The sequence below is a fragment of the Notamacropus eugenii genome, chromosome 2, assembly GCF_028372415.1.
Source record: "Notamacropus eugenii isolate mMacEug1 chromosome 2, mMacEug1.pri_v2, whole genome shotgun sequence".
In the NCBI taxonomy this organism is placed as follows: Eukaryota; Metazoa; Chordata; class Mammalia; order Diprotodontia; family Macropodidae; genus Notamacropus; species Notamacropus eugenii.
This window is the reverse complement of record NC_092873.1, coordinates 303,662,775-303,687,120: the sequence shown is the minus strand read 5'-3', so window position 1 is coordinate 303,687,120 and position 24,346 is coordinate 303,662,775. Positions and strand designations below refer to the sequence as shown.

Here is a 24,346-nt window from a genome sequence, read left to right as displayed (position 1 = left end):
TATGTCAACATAAACTGCAACAGGATACATTACTTAAATATAAAAGATTATATTTTAAACACATTAAAGGAACAAGGAATTTACCTTTTCAGATCTATGCATAGAAGAGTCCATGACCAAACTAAGGGTAGAGAGGATCACATGAGATAACAGACAATTTTGATTACAAAAAATTAAAATTTCTGCAATAACAAACCAACACAACTAATAGGAAAAGAAAAGTTAACTAGGAAAATCAATCTTTTCATCAGTTTTTCAGATGAAGATCTCATTTCAAAGTTATATTTTCAAAAACGGAGTCAATTTTAGTAAAATCAGATGCGTTCTTCAATTAATACATGGTCAAGGGATATGAAAGGTTTTATTCATTAAAAATTTCTTTAGTAACAAGTTATTTCTTAAAGTAGTCTGTCTTCACTGTTCTTTTGACTTCCATATTGAGCAAAATTTTTTAAAGAAAAAAATCTTTCAATGCACACCTATAGAGAGAAACACAACAAATTTTCACATTAGATATGTTTACAAATGTATATTTCCTTCTGCATTTTAAGTTGCATCTCTCTGGCTAGAGATGTTTCATCTTCATTCCTTTGGAATTATGATTGTATTCCTGAGTTCAAAAATCTTTTAAAGATGTTTTTCTTTATAATTTTTTAAATATCATGAATTTTTCTTCTGGTTCTGTTTACTTCTCTCCATAGCAATTTGTAAAGGTTTTCCCAGTTTCCTCTGAAATTGTCTGTGTTATTTTTTAATGACCCAACAATATTCTATTTATGTTCATGGACCACAGTTTTCTTAGTTCTTTACTGATATAGAGACAGTATCTATATTTCCAAATATTTATGTATATGTGGATCCTTTTCTTCTCTCTTTTTTTTGATGATATAGATTTAAAAGTGGTGTTGTTTTCCTGTTTTTGAAAAGGACTAATGACATCATGAGGTGATGTCTTGACATGCTTGGGAATTGTATTTAAGTGAGGCACAGTTGTACAAAGTCATCAGCCTCACTCTTCCAGAGTCATCAAAGTCTACAACAGGATAAAAGTCAAGACTAGCAATGGCCCAGGATGAAGTGGATGACCTTCCTTGGTGTCTTTGCTGCTTGCCCAAGCTCTAAGCATCTGCTTCAGCCACTTGTATGGCCATTGAAGCAAATCACTCTCATCTGCATATTCAGCCCATGGAAGTCTTCACATATTTGGGATAGTCATCCCCCTAATTCACTGACATGTTTGAGGCCTGTCTCAGTTACCTTTAACCTGGTTTTAAGTCCATCTGCTGAGACAGTTTTATCACAGTGTGGCCACTGAACATGCTATAGCTTCTTGGAGCCACAGTGGAGAGCTGGGTGAGCTGTTAAACACCAAAGGTGGATGAATAGCCCCGAAAAGGGCTTGACAAGCCCTCATGGAAATGCTAGCCCTCCCTGAACACCCTATACACTCCTTGGAAGTGGTATAGCTTGGGTCAGAGTGTATGGACAAATGAAAGGTAAATTTCTGGGCCTAATTCCAAATTCATTTCTAGAATGCCTGGATGACTTCAACAGTTCCTCCAATAGTGTACAGGTGTGTACCTCTTTTCTCCCAGCCCCTCTAACACTTAGCATTTTTCCCATTTGTCATCTTTGCTACTCTGACCAGTGTGAAGAATATCCTCAAATTTACTTTAATTTCTCTTAGCAATTTAGAACATTTTTAATATGATTGCCAATAGATTGGATTCCTTCTTTAGAAATTTTCTTTTAAATGTCCTTTGACTATGTATCTACAGTTGTGAATGTCTCTTAGACTTATACAATGTACATTTGAATCAGTTTCTTATATATTTTGAAAATGAGACCTTTGGCAGAGAAACTTATTGCAAAGATATTTTCCTATTTACTCATTCCCTTCTAATTTTTATGACATTAGATTTATTTATGTAAAATTTTAAAAAATCTTATATAATCAGAATTGTTCATTTCATCCTGTATAATTCTCTCTATTGCTTATTTAGTCATGAACTCTTGTCCTATACATAGACCCGAAAGGTGACTTCCTCCATGCTCCTCTAATTTGTTTAAAATGTGACAGGTCATGATACATTTATATTTTTTCAATTGGAAATTAATTTATGGCTTGGCCTACTTTTTCTGATGAGTTTCTTATTCTATTCTTTCATTGATATGGGTATTTTACATTTTTTATGTATTAATCTTTTTCTCTGTTATCAATTTTTTATTTTTCATCTTTTAAATAAAAATACATTTGTTAAATGCTTTACTATGTGCAAAGAACTGAAGACAAGTACTGTCCCTGCTCTCAAGGAGTTCACATTTTAATGGAGGAGACATGACATATAGGAGATTTCAGTTGAAAGTCCACAGGGTAAGGTACCATAGCCCTTAGGGTGCAGCAGCAAAGCAGGTGGTAATAATACAGTTCTTCAATACCATTTTTCTCTAGTAAAAATGTATCTATCTCATTCCTTTTATTGATGTGTTTTGTTTTTACATTTCAAAGATGTAGAGATTACCTCTATTCATGAGAGGCCTCTTGCAACAAAGTAAAACAATTCAGTAAAATTAATAATGCAGTGACCTCATCTGAAACTGCATGCCAACATTCCACATTTGAAGCATTCCTCTCCCCCTCCCCACCTCTCCTAATTAATAAAAATGAACAGAAATCTATTTTCTCTCCCTCTTCTTTGGGGGGAAAATAGGGAAAGAACAATCGATTATAGCAAACATGCATAGTCAAGCAAAACAAACTTCCTCAACAGCTGCATACAAGAAAATGATATCTCATTCGCATTCTGCGTTCATCATCTCTCTGTCATGAATAACATATTTCATCATCAGCTCTCCAGAGTCATGAATAGTCATTTACAGCTTTCAAAGTTGATTGTTTTTAATAATAATGATAACTATCATTTATATAGAGCTAACTATGTGCTAGACACAGGACTAAGCTCTTCACAAATATTATCTCATTCTGTCCTCACAACAACCCTAGGTGGCAGAGGCTATTATTTTTCCCCTTTTTACAGATGAGGAAACTAGCCAACAGAAGTTAAGTGACTTGTCTAAGTGTCTGAGGCTGGATCTGAACTTAGTTCTTTTCGTCACCAGATTTAGCACTCTAACCACTGCACAAAGTAGTTGAAGAAATAAACAGCAGCCAGCCTAGGAACTTCATGGGTAATCTCACAATTTTAGAAGAAGTTAGCAAGTGCCCCCACCACACTAGGTGAGCCTTGAGGGGCTGACCTCTAGGAGGACATGGGCAGAATTTTTATCAGATGGGCAGGTCCTTTGACTGCACATCCAGCATCCTTTCTGTTGTATGACACTGCCCCCTTTTATTTTATATGATTTTCCTGGTTCTGCTTACTGCCCCGCTCAGTTCATTTTCCTGTGTTTTTCTACGTTGTTCCAAGGTCATTTCTTACTGTAGAATGATATTTTTATTATATCCCTGTTTCTTAATTTGTTCAGTCATTTCACCAGATTCTCTTCTTGGAGAGAAATCACAACATACAGTTGTGAAGCTTGTGAATAATTTATTAGCCATTGCCATCCTTCATATCTTAATCCTGAACTATTGTCTTCAGTCACTTTTTATCATCTTCCCCCCTCTCCCTGTGCCCACCTTTTCTTACAAATCCCTGAATATAAGGATGTTGACCTTACTAGTGGTCTCTCTGTTTCTCTTTCTCCTCCCTCCTGCACGCTGCCAAGTGGAATAACCACATAGTCCAGGAAATGCTGGGTTTGGGGTTTGGGGGCATTGGGTGACCCACAGATCCAACTACTCTATTTCCTTTATGTACACAGATTCTGTGAGCTATCCTTCCATCGAGCTATACTCTTGTGTCTTCAGCTTCATTTAAAATGTGATTGCCAGGAACAAGGGGGCTCATATAACTCATTGGTCAACTGAGCAGAGATTTTATACTGAGAATGCTAAATGAATGTTTATAGACCTAGAACTGATTCATTGTATTGTTTGTAGACCCATGAAAGAGTATCACTATATTCCATTCCAGAAAGCAATTTGGAATTGTACAATACAAACTGTAGAACCTAGAACTGATTCATAGGATTCTAGCTCTAGACATGGGAGGGTCCTTAGAGGCCAGCTAGTCCAACCCCACCTTTTAGAGATGAGAAAACAGAGGCCCATCCAAGAGGCTGTGTGACTTGCTTTATGTTACACAGCTAGTAAGTGTCAGAAGCAGGATCTGAACCCCAGATCTCTGAGCCAGCATTCTTTCCATTGTCCTATGTTATTCTCCCACTCTTTCCCTTATTGCAGAAGTGGAAGAAAGCCATACAGAGTCATTAAAATCCATCAGTGATTGGTTAACCTTCTGGTAATTGGAATTGCTCCATACTTTGTGGTTTGGTTGGTCCTTAGACAGTGGATGAAGTTGTGAATCATGCTTATATACATTTACATCCAGCTAGAGAGCTAGCCTCAAAAATATGAAGATCTGGACTCAGATCCTACCCCTGACACATACTGGCAGTGTGACTCTGAGCAAGTCTTTTCATCCACATGTGTCCAGGCAATCTTCAGACACTTTAGCTGAACTGCATTGGTAGGAGTTACCTCATCTGAGAGTTCTAGAGGCAAATTGATAAATGTTTAACAAGCTTTCCAGAAAAACAAGTTGTGCATGACATACTTTTAAGTTTAATCTGCATTGGTAATAGTTGCACATCACTTTAAGTCAGTCATGAAAATAATAAAGCAAGCCCTGGTTTGTAGTTTTTGCTGATTTTTGAGGGATAAATAAATGCTTATACTGCACATTTAACAATTGGCTCTTCAGCTGCCTGCAGCATACCACTGAAGAGTTCCCTATCTTAATGAAATCATAGATCTGGGCCCTAGCCTTATGCTCCTAGCCTTTCTGGTTCGGTAGACCTGGCTTGGATTTGAGTCCTCCTGCCCCTGACAATGTTTTTGTCCTTAGAGAAATTATTCCTCTGGTTCTACTCAATTTATTCATCAGTTTTTAAAAGTCTTCAAAATTGTTCACGTTATAATATTTAAGTTATAAACTGTTCTTCTGTCTGTTTACTTCACTCTGGATCAGTTCATATCAGTGTTAAGGTATCTTTTTTGAAATGATTTATTTCCCCATTTCTCAGTGCGCAGTAGCATTCCATCACAACAACTTCAGTTATTCAAGGGATGAGCATACCCTTAGCTCTGTTTTTGCACCACCACAGAAAGAACATATGTGTGTGTATGTACATATGTATATACACATACATATATACACACACATATTTGGTGCATGAAAACCTTTGTTTCCCGTTTCTCTGATCTCTTTTTGCTATAGTTCTAGAAGTGGTATTATCTCAGTCAAAGGGCATACTCTACTTAACAAAGTTATTGTATGTAATTCCAAATTGCTTTCTGTAATGGAATATAGTGGTACCCTTTCATGGGTCTACAAACAATACATCATTGTGCCTGTTTTCCCATAGCTCCTCCAACATTAATCATTTTTCTTTTTAACTTTGTAGCTCTCATGGAAGTGAGGCAGAATCTCAAAACTGCTTTACTTTGCATTTCTCTAGTGATTTGGAGAATATTTTCATATGACTATTAGATAGTCTGGGTTTCTTCCTTTGAGAATTGCCTGCTCAAATCCTTCAACCATTTATCAACTGGAGAATGGGTCTTACTCTTATGAATTTTAATCATTTCTTCACATATCTTGGAAATGAGACTTTATTTAGAGAAATTTGCTACAAAGATTTATTTTCTATTCAATTGTTTCCCCTTTTAATCTTAGCATTTTTGAATTTGTATAAAACTTTTACATTTGTGTACTCAAAATTGTCTATTTTATTTTCTATGATTTACTTTATCCCTTGCTTGGTCATGAACTTCTCTTCTGTCCATTGATCTGACAGGTAATTTTTTCCATGTTTCTCTAATTGTTTATGATCTGACCTTTTATAACTAGGTCATATTTCCATTTGAAGCTTATTTAAGTATGAAGTGTGAGGTTTTAATCTCATTTCTTCCATACTCCTTTCCAACTTTCCCAGTTGTTTTGATCAAAAATGAGTCCTTATCCCAGTAGCTGGTATGTTTGTATTTACCAAATCCTAGAGAACTTGATGCATTTGTTTCTGTACCTGAAATGTTCTGCTAATTGATCCTCTAATTTTTAACCAGTACTATATTGTTTCAATAATTACTGCTAGGTAGTGTTATTTGAAAGTAGCACTTCTAGTCCCCTTTCATTCTAATTTCATTATTTCTTGAGATGCTAGCCTTCTTTTTTCCTCCATATGAATTTTCTTACTTTTTTTTTTCTAGTTCAAAAAAGTAATCCATTGGTAGATTAATTGGAATGGCTTTGAATAAGTAAAGTAACAAGTAGTATTTTTTCATTTTTATTTCATTGTCATTTTTATTCTATTGGCTCATCCTATTTATGAGTAATGAATAATAGATAATATTTTAAATGTTATTTTTATTCTATTGACTTGCCCTATTCATGAGCGATGAATATTTTTCCAGTTATTTAATTGTCTTTTTTTTTTTAATCAAACATTTGTTTGTATTTGTAGTTATATAGTTCTTGTGTGTATCTTGGAAAGTAGACTTAGAAGTATTTTATACATTCTGTAGTAATCTTATATGAAAAATTCTCTTTATATCTCTTCCTGCAGTTTTATTGGTAATATGTAGAAATGCTTATGATTTGTGTGGGTTGGTTTTGTATCTTTCCAGCTTGCTGAATTTTTGTTGACTCTTTACAGTTTTTAAAGAACACCATCAGATCATCTGCTAAAAGTGATAATTTTGTTTCTCTTTTACCTCTGGTTATTCTTTCAATGTTCTTTTCTTGTCTAATTGCAATAGCCAGCATTTCTAGTACTATGTTAAATAGAAGTGGTGACAATGGACAGGCACCCTTTGTTTCACCCCTGAATTTACTGAAAAAGATTCTAGTTTCTATTATATATAATGATAGTTCTTGCTTTTATCACTGTTTTAGAATGTAATAGAAAAAACTAGTTTCTGATGACCTTTTGATTTTGTCTTCATTATTTCATTTGAATTTTCATTTTTTAATATAATTTTGTCTTCCTTGTTTTAAATAAGTTCATTGTTTATCTTATTAGCCGTTACTCACGCCTCCAAAACAAACTCCTAATTTTATTGATCAATTTAATGGCCTTTTTGGTTTCAATTTTATTAATCTCTTTTAAAAAATTTTTAAATGTCCATTTTACTTGGAGGTTTCAGTTTATCATTCAAGTTTTCTTAATTATATGCCCAATTCATTGGTTTGTTCTCCTCTACCCCCACCCCTTTTAATGAACATCTAGAGATATGGATTTTCCTGTTAGAACCACTATAGCTGAATCCTAGATGATGATGTCTTACATGAAATTTCTATTGCTTCTATAATTTTTACTTTGACTCACTGAATCTTTAGAATTATTACAGTTTTGTTTTTTTAAGAATCCGTGCTGAATATAATTTTTATTGTATTATGATAAGGAAATGATCTGTATGAACATGCAGTTTTCAAAGAGAGAAATCCAAGTTATATATAGCTAATTTTAAAAAAAATGCTTTAATGAAGAAATGCAAATTAAAACAATTCTGAGGTTCCCCATCATGCCCATCAATTTTGTAAAGTTGACAGGAAGAGAAAATGACAAATGCTAGAAGAGCTGTGAGAAAAACAGCACATTCATGTGTTGTCTGTTAGTGGCTCTGTGAATTGTCCAGGTGTTGTGGAAAGCTATTTGAAAACTCCAACTTAAAAGACTGTGACCCAGCAATAAGGCCTGTTCCCCAAAGAGATGAAAGAATGAGGAAAAGGAACCATATTTACAAAGAAATTTATAGAGGCAATATTTATTTTGTAAAGAACTGGAAATGAAAGGCGTACACATCAACTGAAGAATTTCTGAACAAACGATGATATAAGAATGTAATATGATACTATTAAGGTATATGTAGGGAAATAAAACCTGAACAGACTTGTATAAAGTGATGTAAAGGGAACTGAACAGAAGAGTTTATATTATAACAGCAATGAAAGACAAATGGTTTTGAAAAACTTATGAACTACAATCAAACCTGAACATTCTTGCAGAGGATGGATGATGAGGCATGTTCCCCAGCTCCTGACAGAGTTGATGCACTCAAAATGCAAATTTTTGGATATAGTCAATGTGCAAATTAATTTTGCTTGACCATGCATATTTGAAATCAAGAGTACTTTTCTTCTCTTTTTCTTTTAAATTTGATGTTGAATGTGAGAGGAACAGAAAATAAATGCTGGTTAATTTTAAAAATAGACCCATTTAAAAATATATGATTTTAAGGCTTTTGATTTAGTGAGAGTTTCCAGGAATTCTGAAAATTCTTAAATTCTCTCTCTTTTACTCATAGTTTAAGTCAATTCCTTTATTTATTTGGTTTTTTTTTTTGAGTTCAAAAAGAAGATTCTATATAAGCCTGGGTGTCTACATTCCATACCACTTACTTGTGTCCATCACCTGTCATATTCTCTGCAATCATCAGTCATTTCTTACATCAAAATAACACTCCATTATAGTAATACAGCACAGCTGAATTAGCCATTCCCAAATTTTCTAAGTCTAAGGCTCCCCATTAGATTCTAGTTCTTTGGTGATCTTGTCACCTTCCATTTTAATCTCTCCATCAGGATCAGGAAGTTTGTTATACTTGTGACTCTTCCTTTCCCAGTATTTCTGCATATTATTTGCCTTCAGCCTTCCCTATCTGTCCTTATGTCTACGTTGACTCTGATCTATTTCCACACCAAATTCATGTGTGTGTTTAATCATCCATTGCCTATTTCAGGTAGAAGTTCCTAATACCCCCCTCCATCCTCCATGTTTGATATTCTTCTTATCCAGACAAGTATGAGTAATTGCCATTTCTAACCCCACCCTTGCATCCTTTCTACACTATTGTAGAAAATAGCATACACGAATATATACTTCCTTTTATCCTCCCTTCTCTCTTCCCTCTTCAGACCTTCAAAGTATAACTAATTCAGTCCTAGGGCCTCTGTTTTTCTTATTTAATGCCCTCAGTTCCTTTTGAAGATATTAAGGTTTTGAAGTGACAACTCCCTTCCTCCTCCCAATTCTAATGTTAGCACTACATAACCATATACACCCTTCAGAAGTGCTCAGTGAAATTCAACTTTCCTGGTTTTTCTTTACTTTTGTGTTTGTATTTCAGAGTTCCTACTTAGGTTTGACAATTCTCTTCCATTGAAGATCCATTTCCACCACCCCCAAAGCCCGCAGTATATGTTACTCAGCTTTGCTGAGTAAATTGGTTTTTGTTTAAGACTATCTCTTTTGTCTAGTGGAATATTGTATTCCAAGATCTCTCATTTTTATTAGAAGTTGACAGATTCTGTAGGATGCCTACTATTAATTGTACTTGAACTATGTATTTCTCAGTGATTCGGGTATTTTTTTTTCTTTGAAGTTGGTATTTTAGAATTTGGCTTTGATATTCCTGGGACATTTTTTGGGGGAGGGGAAGGTGTTCCTTTCAGGAGATAATTGGTTGATTCGTCTTTACTTTATAATTTCTTGCAATATAGCATACAGGCTTGTTGTTTTTTTTTTTTATAATAATATTATTTTCAGGGAGTCCAATGACTTGAATTGTTTCCCCTTGAACTCTTTCCTAGGTCAGTTCTTTTTGATATTAGAGATCTTAAATTCTCTTTTACATTTTTGGCCTTTTTTTTTTTGTAATTTTAAAATATTTTACACTTAAATACAAAACGGAGAAAAGAAGCAAAAACATTGCCATATACACAGCAGGCCATAAGAAAGGATCATTATAAAACAATAAATTTCCATTTCAAGAAAACCTCTATAATAAAGACTGTACATTGTTTTCAAAGCTGCCCAGATTTTTTTTGCTTCTTTGTTGGTTTTCTTTTGTTCTGTGCTGTGCACTTTTTACTTTATTTTCCCCTTCCATTTCCCCTCCACCCCCCAGAAGGCTACAATTAAGCATAGATACACACACACACACACACACACATACACACACGCACACATGCACACACTTATACATAGATATCTATAAACAGAAATATATACACATATACACTCATACACATATATGTAAGACCGTACTATACTTATTTCCTCCTGTCATCTGTTTCTCTGAAGGTGGATAGCATCTTCCTTCTAAAATCCAAGTCTTTCCTTGTTTTTCTAAATCAATCAGGTCATCACTTCCTATACTACAGAAATATTCCCTTCTGGATTCAAACAGCATCTTCTTTCATAGAATCTTTGAGATTAGTTTGGGTATTCATAATAATCAAAAATAACTTGGTTGCTCAAAGTTTAAGAACACTTAAAACAATACCACTGTTACTGTATACAATTTCTTTTGATTCTGTTCATTTTACTCTTCAGTATTTTGTGGAAGTCTCTCCATACTTTTCTAAAATCACTGAGCTCAGAATTTCTTATAGCAGAGTAATATTCCATCATAAACATATACTACAAGTTGTTTAGCGATTCCCCAATTGATGCACATCACCATAATTTCCAGTTCTTTGCTACCAAGAAGTGTAGATTCTTTTCCAATTTCCCTAATCCTCTTGGGAAACAGACCTAATAAGGGTATGGGTGGGTCAAAGGGTATAGGCAGTTTAATAACTCTTTGGGTATAATTCCATATCTCTCCCCAAAATTGTTGGATGACCACACAGATCCACCAAAAATGACTTAATTTTCCCATATCCCCTCCAATATTTCTCATTTTCCTCTTCTATCATTTTAGCCAATCTGATATATTTAACATGATTTCTCAAGGCTGTTTTAATTTGCATTAATCTAATCAATAATGATTTGTAGCATTTTTTATATGATTATAAATTGTTTTGACTTCTTCATTGGAAAACTGCCTGTTCACATCTTTTGACCATTTATCAACTGGTGAATGACTTGCATTCTTACAGATTTGGCACGGTTATTTGTATATTTGAGATATGAGACCTTTATCTGAGGAAATGTCTATAAAATCCCCTCCCCCCAATTTTTTGCTGTTTTTCTAATCTTGACAAGATTTGTACAAAAACTTTTTAATCAAAACTATCCATTTGACATCTCACAACACACTCTATCTCTTGTTTATTCATAAATTGTTCACCTATCTACAGTCTGATAGGGAATATGTTCCATGTTCTTCAAATATTCTTGTAAGATCTCCCTTTGTATATTAGTCATGTATTCATTTTTACCTTATCTTAATAAATGGTATGAAATATTGATCTAAGCCCAATTTCTGTCCTACTGTGTTCCAGCTTTCCCAAATTTTTTTTTTTTTTTTTTTTTTTTTTTTTTACCAAATAATGAATTCTTGGAGCTTGTCTTTACACTTGTCAAACACCAGGTTACTATATTCGGTTGCTGCTGTAGATTGAATGTCTACTCTGTTCCACTGATCTACCTTTCTATTTCTTAGCCAGTCCCAACTAGTTTTGACAATTATTGCCTTATAACACAGTTTAAGATCTGATAACTGCTATGCCTCCTTCCTTTACATTTTTCTCTTAGTTCCTTTGATGTTATTTTTATTTTGTTCTTTCTTTCCTGCTCTCTCACAGGAATTATTGATGTATGTATTTTTATGTAGTATACAGAAAATTGTACCTAGTTTTGTTTTACCACATTCTCTAACCTAATTATTCTTCCATTTCCATCATTCCTGTTCCTGCCTTATTTTCTTTAGTCCTTATATGACAGCTGAGTGGTACACTGAATCTCTTGTACTCTCCTGTTTGTACAAAGAGAATACCTTGTATTCTTACCTAACCTCAATTCTGCTTACCTTGCCTGTCGCCTACCTGCTCCCAACAAATTTCACCTGCTGCAAAACACTGAGGAAGTCATGAAAAATGTCAAATGAATTCACTACAAATTGAGGCAGTCTAGCCACTACCCGACAAAAATGGTGCAGGCAATATTTTTATTCTTCCTGACTGACCTATTACGTGCTCTGCAGAAGTTATTCCAAACATTATCCTGGTTTCAAACTTCCTCTTCTCCCTTTCGGCATAAATCATCTAATTTAAGGGAAAAAAAAAACAACAGGTGGGTGGTGGGTGGCATTTCATCCTGCCCTCCCTTTTCTTAACTACAGGGAATCCAAACACTGACACATCATTATCGACTTATAGCTCCTTCATTTCAACTATGATACAGAAGGGACCAAAGATAACCCCCCAAACTGATCTTAGCTCCAAGAGATAATATGTATTTTAAGTCACAGCTAAAAAAAAAAAAGATTGGCTTAAAACTAGTTTGGAAACGTTGGCACGTAGGAACTTAAAAACAAATCTTAAAGGTAAACTTTAAAGGACATGCCTATGTGAATATGAAAATCTTGTTTCTTACACTAAAAGTAGTCAATCAGGACATTAAAAAAAGGTATTATTCGAAAGGAGGGAGGCAATTGTGGCAGGATATTGTGCAATAGTTTTGTTTGTTTTCTTTTTCTGGAGTGGAAAGTTCAATGTCCCCAGGGGATCGGTTTCATAATCAGAAAGGACTGTGGAGCTTGCGCGCTGGGGCCGTGAGGGGGGAGAGCGGAGAGCAGGAGCATAGGGATTAAGAGAAAGTAAATTGCCAGGAATAGTCCTGGAGCGAGTTTAGAGGCTCAACAACAAGTCTATGCCCCTAAGATCCGCGGCCCCCACAAAGCAGATAAACTTGTGGCTTTTGGGTGAGGTCGAATTGAAGGAGACGAAGAAGCTAAAAGCTCGAAGGCGCTACATAGCAGCCTGGGGGTGCGGAAGTAAGGAGGTGTGGGTACCTAAGATTACGGATAAGGCAGTCTGGGCACGAGCGAAACAGCTCCTTTGGGAGAAAAGTGGGTGGCTCTGAAAAGAGCCTTTGTTTCTGGGCGAAGGGGCACGAGCGACTCCTGGGGCAGGCCGGCTTACTTCGAGCTGGTGTACTTGGTGACGGCCTTGGTGCCTTCGGACACGGCGTGCTTGGCCAGCTCTCCGGGCAGCAGCAGGCGCACGGCCGTCTGGATCTCCCGGGAAGTGATGGTGGAGCGCTTGTTGTAGTGCGCCAGGCGGGAAGCCTCGCCGGCGATGCGCTCGAAGATGTCGTTGACGAAGGAGTTCATGATGCCCATGGCCTTGGAGGAGATACCGGTGTCAGGGTGGACCTGCTTCAGCACCTTGTAGACGTAGATAGAGTAGCTCTCCTTGCGGCTGCGCTTGCGCTTCTTGCCGTCTTTCTTCTGGGCTTTGGTCACGGCTTTCTTGGAGCCCTTTTTCGGGGCAGGGGCAGACTTAGCCGGCTCAGGCATCTCGAGACCGGAGGAAAAACTAAAAAACAAACAAACAAAACAAAACAAAAAAATGTAGGGAGCAACTTCGCGAAACGAAAGACAACGAGAGCAAACACGGCCCCCGCTACTTATAGTGCTCATATGCAAATGACGGCTCCGACACTACTAGGCTCCCATTGGTACCTTCTCAGGGGTGTCGTCATAGGCGGTTAGGACCTGCATGTAAATAACGGAATCACAGGCGAGCTTCTCTACTGGCCACTGAAACAAAGATAGTCTGTCGGCCAATCCGAAGGCTCGGTTCCACACTCCCCGTGCAAGCTATAAAAGGCCGCGGTGCGCCGGGTCGGGAAACCAGTGTAGCTTCTCAGTGGCCCGCTGACTTAGCTGTGGTGTATTCGTATTCATCATGTCTGGCCGAGGAAAACAAGGAGGCAAGGCTCGTGCCAAGGCCAAGTCTCGCTCGTCCCGGGCCGGTTTGCAGTTTCCCGTGGGCCGTGTGCACCGTCTACTCCGTAAAGGCAATTACGCCGAGCGGGTGGGCGCGGGCGCCCCCGTTTACTTGGCAGCGGTCCTGGAGTATCTGACGGCCGAAATCTTGGAGTTGGCAGGCAACGCAGCCAGGGACAACAAGAAGACACGAATCATCCCCCGCCACCTGCAACTCGCCATCCGTAACGATGAGGAGCTGAACAAGCTGCTGGGCAAGGTGACCATTGCCCAGGGTGGCGTGCTGCCCAACATCCAGGCCGTTCTCTTGCCCAAGAAAACCGAGAGTCACCATAAGGCCAAGGGCAAGTAAACGGACTCGGAGTTCCTGGGGCCGAAAGGCTCATTTTCGAAACCAACGGCTCTTTTCAGAGCCACCCACCCTGTCAAAAATGAGCTGTTGCCGAATCCCAACCCCAAACTCAACCCTAATTTCAACCCGTGCCAATGCCAGTCCCCTATCCGAATTCGAAGGCGGCCTGACTTGTTGCACACGTCCCACTACGAACCGAAACCAACGACCAAACAAACCTAGTAAGATGCAAAAGTCACAGCTAGGTTAGAAAGCTTGCTTTAAGAGCCGGATTTCGCTCGGGCCTCACCTTTGACATCCCCTCCGGGTCCCGAAGGCTGTGGATAGCGCCCATTGCCACTCCACTTAGCTCGAGAGGTGGAAAAGTTTCGCTGGCCCAAACAGCTTTGTCGGAAACGTCGGTCAGCAGCTGAGCCGTGTGCGGGGCGGGGACCGAAAATCTATAAGAGCCCGTGGCTTACGCTTTCCCGCAGACTACTTGGGAGCCGGGTTCTTGGGCCAATCCGCCGCTTAAGCGGGCTTTTCGTGAGCTGTCCGGGGCTAGACACGCAATGGAACCCTACGGGGAATGCGAGGGAGGGCTGGCTCCCGGAAGTACTATTGCGCGACTTTAACCAGGTTATTACAGGGGGGAGAAAGTGGAAATAAAAAAGTGCCTCGTTCCTGCCCTCACCAGAGTCCAGTTCAGTGTTTGGCAGCGGGTGGCGGGGTGGGCGCTGCGAAAAGCTCGCCAGAGCCGCTGCCCTAGAGAACGGCCCGAGGGCCCTGGCGCCGCGAGGGCAAAGTCCAAGGCGCGCAACCCCAAACTCCAGGGACCCGGTGGAAGGTTGGGAGGAATCGATGGAGCACGGATGTCACGTCACAGTCCCAAACATTTTAGGTGTTCTACCCCCGCAGAACAGAGAGGGAGGGGGCGAAGAAGAAAAGGGAGGGAGAGGAAGGGAAGGGGACCGCACAACTTTGGAAACAGGGTAATTAACAGAGAGTCCAGACTGGGAGATGGGTGAGGGGCCAAGTCCTACTCAGCGAACAATGGTTCTCCCTGGCGGGTGGGGTGGGGGTGAGGGTGAGGAGACGGGAAGAAGAGTGGGATTGAGGGGTGTGGGAAGGCGGAAGGTGAAGGAGATCGGGGCGAGGGGCGAGGGGCGAGGGGCGGAGAGATGGCAAACCGGAAAGCGCCTGGAACTTCCAATGGGAAGGCTGTGTGGTTGGTCTGCGCCCCCAGCCAATGGAGGCTGAGCGCGGGCCTTTCAAAGTCCTTCAGCCCAATCAGGGTGCTTGTGCGTCTATAAAGGCTACCGGGCGGCGTGCAATTGTCAGTCGTATTCCGGCACCGGAGCAGCTGAGCTCTTCCTGTCTCGCCATGGCCCGTACCAAGCAGACCGCCCGTAAGTCCACTGGTGGCAAAGCCCCCCGCAAGCAGCTGGCCACCAAGGCTGCCCGTAAGAGTGCCCCAGCTACAGGCGGCGTGAAGAAGCCTCACCGATACCGCCCTGGCACGGTGGCTCTTCGAGAGATCCGGCGCTACCAGAAGTCGACGGAGCTGCTGATCCGCAAGCTACCGTTCCAGCGCCTGGTGCGCGAGATCGCGCAGGACTTCAAGACGGACCTGCGCTTCCAGAGCTCGGCCGTCATGGCCCTGCAGGAGGCCAGCGAGGCGTACTTGGTGGGGCTGTTCGAAGACACGAACCTGTGCGCCATTCATGCCAAGAGAGTGACCATCATGCCCAAGGACATTCAGCTGGCCCGCCGCATCCGCGGTGAGAGGGCGTAAGGCGCTGCTTTCCCCTCGTGGGAGGTCCACACCCCAAAGGCTCTTTTCAGAGCCACCCATGTTTTCGCGAGAATAGCTGTGATCACACTTTGTATGTATGCCGTTCCTTGTTTTCTCTGGACTTCGGTTTCGAAGTCCACAGCAGATGGGTGGTACTTGCTGCTCTCCCCTCCGGAGGGGAACTACATACAGCCCTCGAGTATTAAGGGGGTCTCCTTTCTTCTCCTTTTCCCCTTCCGTCACCGCAAAATAAACGAAAGATCATTGAGTACCACCGGCGCGCGCGCGCGCGCAAATAAATGTTGGGAATTGCTTTACCTTTCTTGACAACCTCCCACCCCCACTTAAGACTGGGAGTGTATAGAACATAGGGGTTGGAATAGAGGGAAAGGGATCTTTAACTACACTTCATTGTACATCTGCTGCAAGGATGCGGTTATGTTTATATATGTAAACTTCCCAGACGCGGGCCATTTAGAAGGGAAGCTAATTTGTCGAGGCACTTGCGCTAGCAGGCTCAGCTCTTTTTCCGAGGTGAGTGGGTGGCTCTGAAAAGAGCCTTTGGGTGTGTCAGGTTTCGAGGGCTGCGGACTCTACTTCTTGGCGGCGGCCTTCTTGCTCTTGGCGGCCTTGGGCTTGGCCGCCTTGGGCTTGGTCACCTTCTTGCTCTTGGCGGCCTTGGGCTTGGCCGGGCTCTTGGCCACCTTCTTGGGCCTGGCCGCCTTGGCCTTCTTCGGGCTCTTGGCCGCTTTCTTCGCGGCCGCCGGCTTCTTGGCCTTCTTCGGGCTCTTCTTCACGCTCTTCTTGGCGCCCGCCGCCCCCGTCGCCTTCTTGGCCTTCTTGGCCGCGCCGGCGGCCTTCTTGGTCTTGGCCGAGGCCGGCTTCTTGGCCTTCGCCTTCGCGTCGGCCGTCGGGGCCTTCTTGTTGAGCTTGAAGGAGCCCGAGGCGCCCGTGCCCTTCGTCTGCACCAGGGTGCCCTTGCTCACCAGGCTCTTGAGCCCCAGCTTGATGCGGCTGTTGTTCTTGTCCACGTCGTAGCCCGCGGCCGCCAGCGCCTTCTTCAGCGCCGCCAGGGACACGCCGTTGCGCTCCTTGGAGGCGCTCACGGCTTTCGTGATCAGCTCCGACACCGGAGGACCCGCGGCCTTGCGCCGCGCTCCCCCGGACGCCGAGGCCCTCTTGCCCTTCTTCTTGGCCGGCGTCTTCTCCGCAGGCGCGGGAGCGGCGGGAGCGGCCGGTGCCGTCTCGGACATGGCAGCGAAGGGACCGTACAGCAGCGACAAGGAGAAGTCACTAGAGGACGCCGCGGACTCGCGAATAAGCGAGCTCCGAGCTGACCCACTTATATATAGGTAAGGGCTGCCCTGTGATTGGTGCGCCGTCCCAGCCCTCCTCGCCAGTAAAGAAGGAAAATGGCTCCGTCTCTCCTCGGCCTCTGCTGGCTGGGCGTGCAAAAAGCAGAAAATGGAGACTCCCGAAGGGAGGGGCCAGCCGGGGGGGAGGGGACGCGGGGAGGAAGGCCGCCCGAGAGGCAGAAGCGCGCAGTGGGAAACGCGACCCGGACAACCACCGCCACGGATTCCAGCCGGGAACCGGGAACCGGGAACCGGGAACCGGGAACCGGTTTCTGCGGACACACCGAGGGGCTGTTTTTCTCGCTGGCTGGGTGTTGAAGGAGACGCTCGACCCCTTCCTCCGAACTCAACCACACCAACCAAAGCCAGCACCTCCTCGGCAATTTTTGGCAGCCTGGACCGATTTAGAAACTCCTTTTCCGGACTCTTAGCGTTTGCCTTGCGCTGCCTGTGGGGAGAGGTTTTTGAGTTCCCTAATAACGGAACGCAGCTGCCACGACCGATTTTAGTGACATCAACCTAAGGTTCCTCCGCGTTCGCGGCAGAAGGCGTTCTGGCGCTCCGGGGGGTGGGGGTGGGGGGGGGGGCGAGGGCGGGGGTCATAGTGACTAAACTCGGTTTATGCAGAAACTGCTGAGTAGGAACCGTGAAGTCCCCATCAGCCCGAGGATTTCGGCCGACGTCGGAGGAGGACCTTTCGTCTGCGAATTTCCTCCCAACTTTAAGGTCTTAGGATGGCCTGTCAGGTTTTGCGGAACATGGGAGGAGACCAGGCTCCTGGAGGGCCTCGTCCGGACTGGACCACGGCGGTGCAAGGGAAAGGAAGGCAGCGAACAGGAGCCTTCCTAGTCGCTCCCGCCAAAGCTGTAACTTCTGAAGTGGCCAAGTCACGCTTCCTCCTTCCTCCTTCCCTTTTGGTCATCATTTCGTGGGGAAGGGAGCGGACGCCTAAAGGCTCGAGCGGGACCGGAAAGTCTGCACTCCCGGACGTTCCACCAAAAGGCGCCAGGGTTAGGGCGATCAGTCAAGTGGACTGAGAGCTGCGCAGAAGAAAGTGAGGGGCCTGAAACGCTGAAGAGTGCTTTGAAGTCCTCCTATGCCCCTCCCCTCCCCATGGAATTGGAGCCCCAGTTCCAAGGGAATTTCAAGGCTGGGTCACTTGGTTGCCAGGGTCACAACTTACACGCAACTTTCACAGGGACTCTAAAACTGTGAATCATTGACTCTCCACTTTCATCCAGACATATTGGTCATGGGGATCATCAAGTAAGGAGAAGCGCCAAACACATCACCACTGCCTGGCCGGTGGGGCGGTGGAGGGGGTGGGGACGGGGGAGGGGAGAGGCAAAGGGGGCGCGTGGCCAGGTAATATTGCACTGACTAGCTTCTTGTGTTGAGTTGCCTGGTGGCAGTACGTTTACTTGAAAGCACTTGGGCAAATGGCAAGGGGAGATGTGAAGACTCAAAGCACCGCAAAGTGCTTTGAATGTGAAATGTTCCACTAGGACTTGCTTGTTTTAAGCAGTTCTGAAGGGCCCCATTGCTCTGCAACCCTTTATAGTAGGTAAATGCCCTGGATCTCCATGCACAAGTACCACACAGAGTAGGTTCCAGATAACCCTTTTATTCTCAAAGCTTCCTGGCAAAGGAAATGGCAGAACCCTATTTTGCCCCCCAACCTAAGTCATGGCTGAATGGAAAGAGCCACAATAGATGTTCCTCAAGCTCCTCTGGAAGCTATGCCTGCTTCCTTCAGTAAAACAAATAGCTCTGGTCTCTCTAAGTTTTTCTTTAATATTAATTAACTAATATATTAATTAATTGATATTCAATATTAATATTTTTCAAACAGACGCCAAAATACATGCACCAAACCCTTCAAAAGCTGAAAAAAATAAGGATACATCACTGTGATTACAACATAGCATTCACTCCATAAGTCAGGAGTGGGCTTTTGGAGGACAGGAAGAGAGAGATGAGTGCATTCTGTGACAGAGGGGAGGAGAGGCAGAGGGGAGATTGCAGGTGCCTGTACATCTTCCTGTGGGCAGCTAGGTGGTGCAGTAGATAGGACAGGAGTCAGGAGGACCTGAAATCAAATCTCACCTCAGACACTTGACACTCACTAGTTGTGTGACCTTGGGCAAGTCATTTAACCCCAATTGCCTCATCCTGGGTCATCTCCAGTCATCCTGATGAATATCTCATCACTGGATTCAGATGGCCCAGAAGTGAGGCTGGTGACCTGCACAGCCCTCCCTCACTCAAAACAAAGTCAAGTGCAAGTCATGTCATCATTTCTTTGATGGCATGGTTTTCTTTGGTAATGAAGGACGAACACACACACACACACACACACACACACACACACACACACACACACACACCTGCCTGTGGTGAAGGGGATCATTACGACCTGCTGGGAGGAGGAATTTCTTCTCTTTGCCCAAACCACCCCAGTCCCTCTGAACTCCAGGCCCTCTATTTACTCTAAGCGGTACTAGGTACTAAGACAGACTTAGGGACTCGAGGGAAAGTAAAAATTCGAGGCTGGGAGCATGGAAAGAAGGACTTGTCCCCAGACACCCTTCTTCCTCCCTAAGGGCAAAGAGCAGCGACTCTATCTGCCTGTTTCCCCAGACTTTCCCCAGGTACCTCCAGCACCCTGGATCCTCCCCGCTAGGCTCAGTTTTCATCCTTCCTGTCCTGCCTCTCTGCACCACTTTGTGGAGGAGCTACCTCACTCATTCTCCTACTCCTCGAAATAGATCTGAGAAATAATTGGGCAAACTGGCTGGATCATCTCCTAGCATCTCTCACCTTCCATTCTCCCTCCCCCTCTCCCCATAGCTGCCAGACTGCTGACCCCCACAGGCAAAGGTTAGAAAGGTCAGACTAGAGGTCAGAGGAACTTCATCTCCTGGGGCCTGGTCGATGCTGGGATGGGGAGGAGGGCCTGTATAGACATGAACTCCTATACCCTGGCCGAGCTGGACCAGCAAAGTGGCAAGTGTTGCCACGAGACTCATTCAAGCTTCACTTTGTAACAAGTATGACACCAAACTCCTTTGCATGAGCACTTTGTAGAGGTTACAGTATCAGGAGCCAGGCAGGGACAGGAATAAGGAATGTCCCATTCAAACTCACATTGGCTCTTCCAGAAACAAACTGCAACCTTCTGTGGCCATTTATATAGTAACCCTTCTTTTCTAGACCAGGGCAAACTAAATCCTTTTACATCTTTAAATCTTGTGTCATTATGAAACATAATCCTTTTAGAGATTGTGTGTGTATGTATGTATGTATGTATGTTAGATGAAAAGGGAAAGTATATTGCCTATATGCAAAGAGTTCAGAGTCCATGGTGGAGTGGAGTAGGGAGACAGACCTGCCCAGCCCCTTTATTCCCCCAGGAAGATCCCTCCCTCTCTTTTCACCTTAGTAGTCCTGAATCCCATTGCCCCACTAATGACTCCTTTGTCTCTCCCTGACCAGGTTCCAAAGTACCAACAGAGATTCCAGTGTACTGGTTCCAGGACTGGGCAGGGAACCAGGAAGTTCTGGGGACTTGTCCCACTGCAGTCACTTACTAGCTGTGTGACCTTGGTCAAGTCTCTTGATCTCCTTCCCTCCCCTTTAAATGAAGGACTTGCCCTCCATAGCCTCTGAGGTCTCCTCCAGCTCTAAATCTATCCTTGGCCCTTCTTGTAACCACAGTGATGGACAAAGATTCTTCTCACCCCTACCCTCGAGAAGACACCAGCTCCATAGCCTGCAGAACTGGAGGAGAGAGACTGCCCCCAGAACACAAAGCCTCCCTACATACAGGCCCAGGACTTGGTGGCCTGGAAAGAGGCCCATGAATTCCCACAGCCCTCTGGAGAACTGACAGCTGAGGTGAACAGAACCACCTGGAAGCTGGAGAAGAATCTGCAGCAGAACAGCAGCAACAGCAGCAGCAGCGAAGCTCAGGGTCACATGGAGACATTTGCCCTGGGAGTTCAGGCTGGTCACCTCTCCAGGGATCCCAGTGTTTTCCCCTTTGCAGGGAAGAGCAGCTGCACAAGCTCCAGGAAAGGGCCAGGTCCACTGGAAAAGAAAGACTCATTGCCCTGACTGATGACAAATGGATCTGATTACATTTCCTTTACCTTCTGAGAGATAGGAGTTGGGGGTTGGGGGACAGGCAGAGGGGCTCAGTTTCAACAGAGTCTCTTCTATTGTCAGTGTTTGCTTAGACCATTCACAGGCAGCTAGATGGTACAGTGGGTACAGCTCTGGCTCACCACTGTCAGCAAGACCTAAGTTCAAATCTAGCCTCAGATACTCACTGGCTCTGTGACCTGGGCAGGTCACTTAAACTACACCATTAACTAAGATCATTATATATAAATATTAAGGTTTTGTGGTGAGGACTGGGTGTATAAAGCATTTGGTACTGTGCCTGGCACTTAGCAGGTGCTAAATAAATCCTCATTCCCCAGGCTGAAGGCCTTTCCTATTTGCTTGCATGGTAACTGGGATTTTCTTTCTTTCCTTTTTTTTCTGGTGGAAAAAACAACTAGAAACTAGAAAACAAACAACTAGGGAAAAAAATGAACAATTAGACCAAAAAAAAACCAACTAGAAACTAAAAAAATTCTGATGTTCCCAGATGAATTCCTCCCAGCTGTGGGAGAAAACAAAGAAAGATTTCCAAGAAAACCCATTCCATCTTTGGATCGCACTAATTATTTAATATGGTATTGATTTGACAACACAGTCTTTTTCCCTTGGACCCTCCCCCCCCCCCCCCCAACCTGCAGCTGAACCTTTCCTTAGAACAAATATAAAGATTTAATCAAAACTAATGGACACTGAAAAGATTGCCGACATATGCCACATTCTAGTAGTTGCCTTGTCTCCACTGACTGGACTGGGATAGGAATTAATTTTCTTATCATTTCTCCAGACCAAAAAGTCATTGATACAATTCATCAGCTTTATGGCCTTTTGGTCTTGTGTTGGGTTGACACTATTGCATTTTTTATGTACATAAATTGCCATCTTGTTTTTTATACTTCCTTTTGCAACAGTTCCTACAAGTCTCCAGGGGCTGCTCACAATTTCTCATAGGCATCATTTCTTGCATTAAAAAATTGTATTCCATTGCATTTACAGCTGTATACCCAATTGATTTCCCCTTTTATTTGCTACCACAAAATGCAACAATGTATGTTTTGGTACATAGGGCAGGGATGGAGGGACTTTATTTCAGCTTTTCTCCTCTTTGGTATATATATCTAGAAATGGGATGGTCAGGTCAAAAGGCATGAAAGAAGTAGACCTTTTTCTTAGATAATTCCAAAATGTTCTCCAAAGTTGATCAATGCTTGGATCCACCAACATCATGTAACTGTATCAGTCTGTTCATCTGTCTTTTGAAGGTTTCTCTTTTCATTCTCTTTGAGACCTCATATAACTCAACAGAATTCTTTAACCTCTCATGTCCCTTTAATTTGTGACTTAGAACCATCTTTCCTATCTTTTTTTTTATTGCTTGTCATTCTTTAAAAAGCTACTTTTTCATTTCCTCTGATCATTTATCTACTCAGGAATGACTTTCGGTCTTACAGATTTGTGCCAACTCCTTGTGTATCCTGGATATCAGACTCTTGTTCAGGATATATGGAATAAGAGATTTTTTCCCTCCATTTAAGTATTTCCCTTCTTGTTGTAGCCGATTTGAGTTTGTTTGAACACTAGCTTTTTAATTTTATGTAATTCAAATCATCTATTTTGTGTTTTACAATCTTCTCTGTAACTTGTCTTGTCAAGGACTTCCCCATTCCCATATACAATGTTGCAATGTGCTTCCACACTTTCTCCCTTTTAAAAAAATGAAGTGATCTTTCATTAGAGGTCAAATATCCATATGCGTGGATGGTATGAGATGTTGTTCCAAACTCAGTTTTTGCTGAACCATTTCCCCTCAGTCCATATTTAATAGCGAGGCCTTCCTCCTGTTTTTTGGTTTGTTTTTTGTATTTCTGTGGTATATCAACCCCTAGAGTGCAGTGCTGGGGTCTTTGCTTATCTTGCCTTTTTCTCTGATTTACTTTTTCATATTCTTAAGCAAAGCCAAATAATTGAAATGATTGCTACTTTGAAATAGAGTTTGAGATCTAGTTATAGGTTCATTCCTCCTTTTTGTTTTTTTTAGCTAATGCTTCCTCTCAAAGTTCTAGACTTTTTATACCCCAAATATATTCTGTAACTATTTTATCTAGTTTTCCCAAGTACCTTTCTTGGGCATTTTGACTGGCATAATACAAAGTCTGTAAATTAATTTGGGTGGTAGTCATTTCCATAAGATCAGCATGGGCAGTGAACAATAAATCTTTTCCAATTTTTCAGTTTTTCTTATATCTGAATCTGATACTTGTATCTGTCCAAGTCCTAGCAAATCATTTTGAATGGCACTTCTCTTTTCAGCAATTTTTATTTTTATTTTTGTTAGTTCTGCGTAAGAATGCTGATGATTTTTTGCCTATTTTGAAGTTTGTAACTTTAATGAAAATATTAACAATCTCTCTTATTTTTTCACTGATTCTTTGGATTTTTCTAAGTTAGCCATCATTTGGTCTGCCAAAGGGGAAAGTGTTCATATTGTATTTTTCCTGATTAATTGCTCTAGCTAGCATTTTTGGAACTAAATGGAAACCAGAGGTGTCTAAGTCTAATTGTTAGGAAGATTTTCCTGACATCAATCCTACATTTCCTCTTTACAACTTCTTTTTATCCACTGTTACTAATTTTTCCTCCTGGGGGCAATGCTGAACAGTCTACCTCCTCTTCTCAGTGATAACCTTCCAACTGTTTAAAGATATTATTATATTTTACCCACCTATATCAGTCTTTTCTTCTCAAGGCTAATTACTCCCTATTTCTTCAACTGATGCTCCTAAGATATGAATCACTAAACTGGTTACCTTTTTCGGGGAAATTATTCATGCTTGTCTTAAGAACTTGACACCTAAAACTGAATATAATACTAGAAGCTACCTACTCCAATCCCCTAA

The 24,346-nt window shown here is 42.3% G+C and overlaps 4 protein-coding genes across 6 annotated transcripts; 2 read left to right on the top strand and 2 right to left on the bottom strand.

Moving 5' to 3' along the window:
• Positions 1 to 33: 33 nt before the first annotated feature.
• LOC140527611 (histone H2B type 2-E-like) lies at positions 34 to 13,495 on the bottom strand. 2 transcript variants are annotated; one of them, XM_072644664.1, is made up of 2 exons: positions 12,996 to 13,372; positions 34 to 479 (listed from the first exon to the last, which is right to left on the bottom strand). In XM_072644664.1, the coding sequence occupies exons 1-2, from the start codon at positions 13,370 to 13,372 to the stop codon at positions 452 to 454; spliced, it is 405 nt and encodes a 134-aa protein (XP_072500765.1). In that variant the 3' UTR covers positions 34 to 451. The 2 variants fall into 2 exon arrangements, with proteins under 2 accessions (XP_072500765.1, XP_072500764.1); XM_072644663.1 differs by lacking the exon at positions 34 to 479 and adding an exon at positions 7,586 to 12,116 and having other exon boundaries at positions 12,996 to 13,495.
• LOC140527606 (histone H1.4-like) lies at positions 12,945 to 17,340 on the bottom strand. The gene has a single exon (XM_072644659.1). The coding sequence runs from the start codon at positions 17,181 to 17,183 to the stop codon at positions 16,524 to 16,526; it is 660 nt and encodes a 219-aa protein (XP_072500760.1). The 5' UTR covers positions 17,184 to 17,340; the 3' UTR covers positions 12,945 to 16,523.
• LOC140527613 (histone H2A type 1) lies at positions 13,613 to 23,690 on the top strand. Of its 2 annotated transcripts, none has more exons than XM_072644666.1 (2): positions 13,613 to 14,774; positions 20,781 to 23,690. In XM_072644666.1, the coding sequence occupies exon 1, from the start codon at positions 13,764 to 13,766 to the stop codon at positions 14,154 to 14,156; it is 393 nt and encodes a 130-aa protein (XP_072500767.1). In that variant the 5' UTR covers positions 13,613 to 13,763; the 3' UTR covers positions 14,157 to 14,774; positions 20,781 to 23,690. The 2 variants fall into 2 exon arrangements, 1 of the variants encoding a protein (XP_072500767.1); XR_011974873.1 differs by lacking the exon at positions 13,613 to 14,774 and adding an exon at positions 17,877 to 18,551.
• Positions 15,385 to 16,242, top strand: LOC140527610 (histone H3-like). The gene has a single exon (XM_072644662.1). The coding sequence runs from the start codon at positions 15,385 to 15,387 to the stop codon at positions 15,928 to 15,930; it is 546 nt and encodes a 181-aa protein (XP_072500763.1). The 3' UTR covers positions 15,931 to 16,242.
• Positions 23,691 to 24,346: the final 656 nt, after the last annotated feature.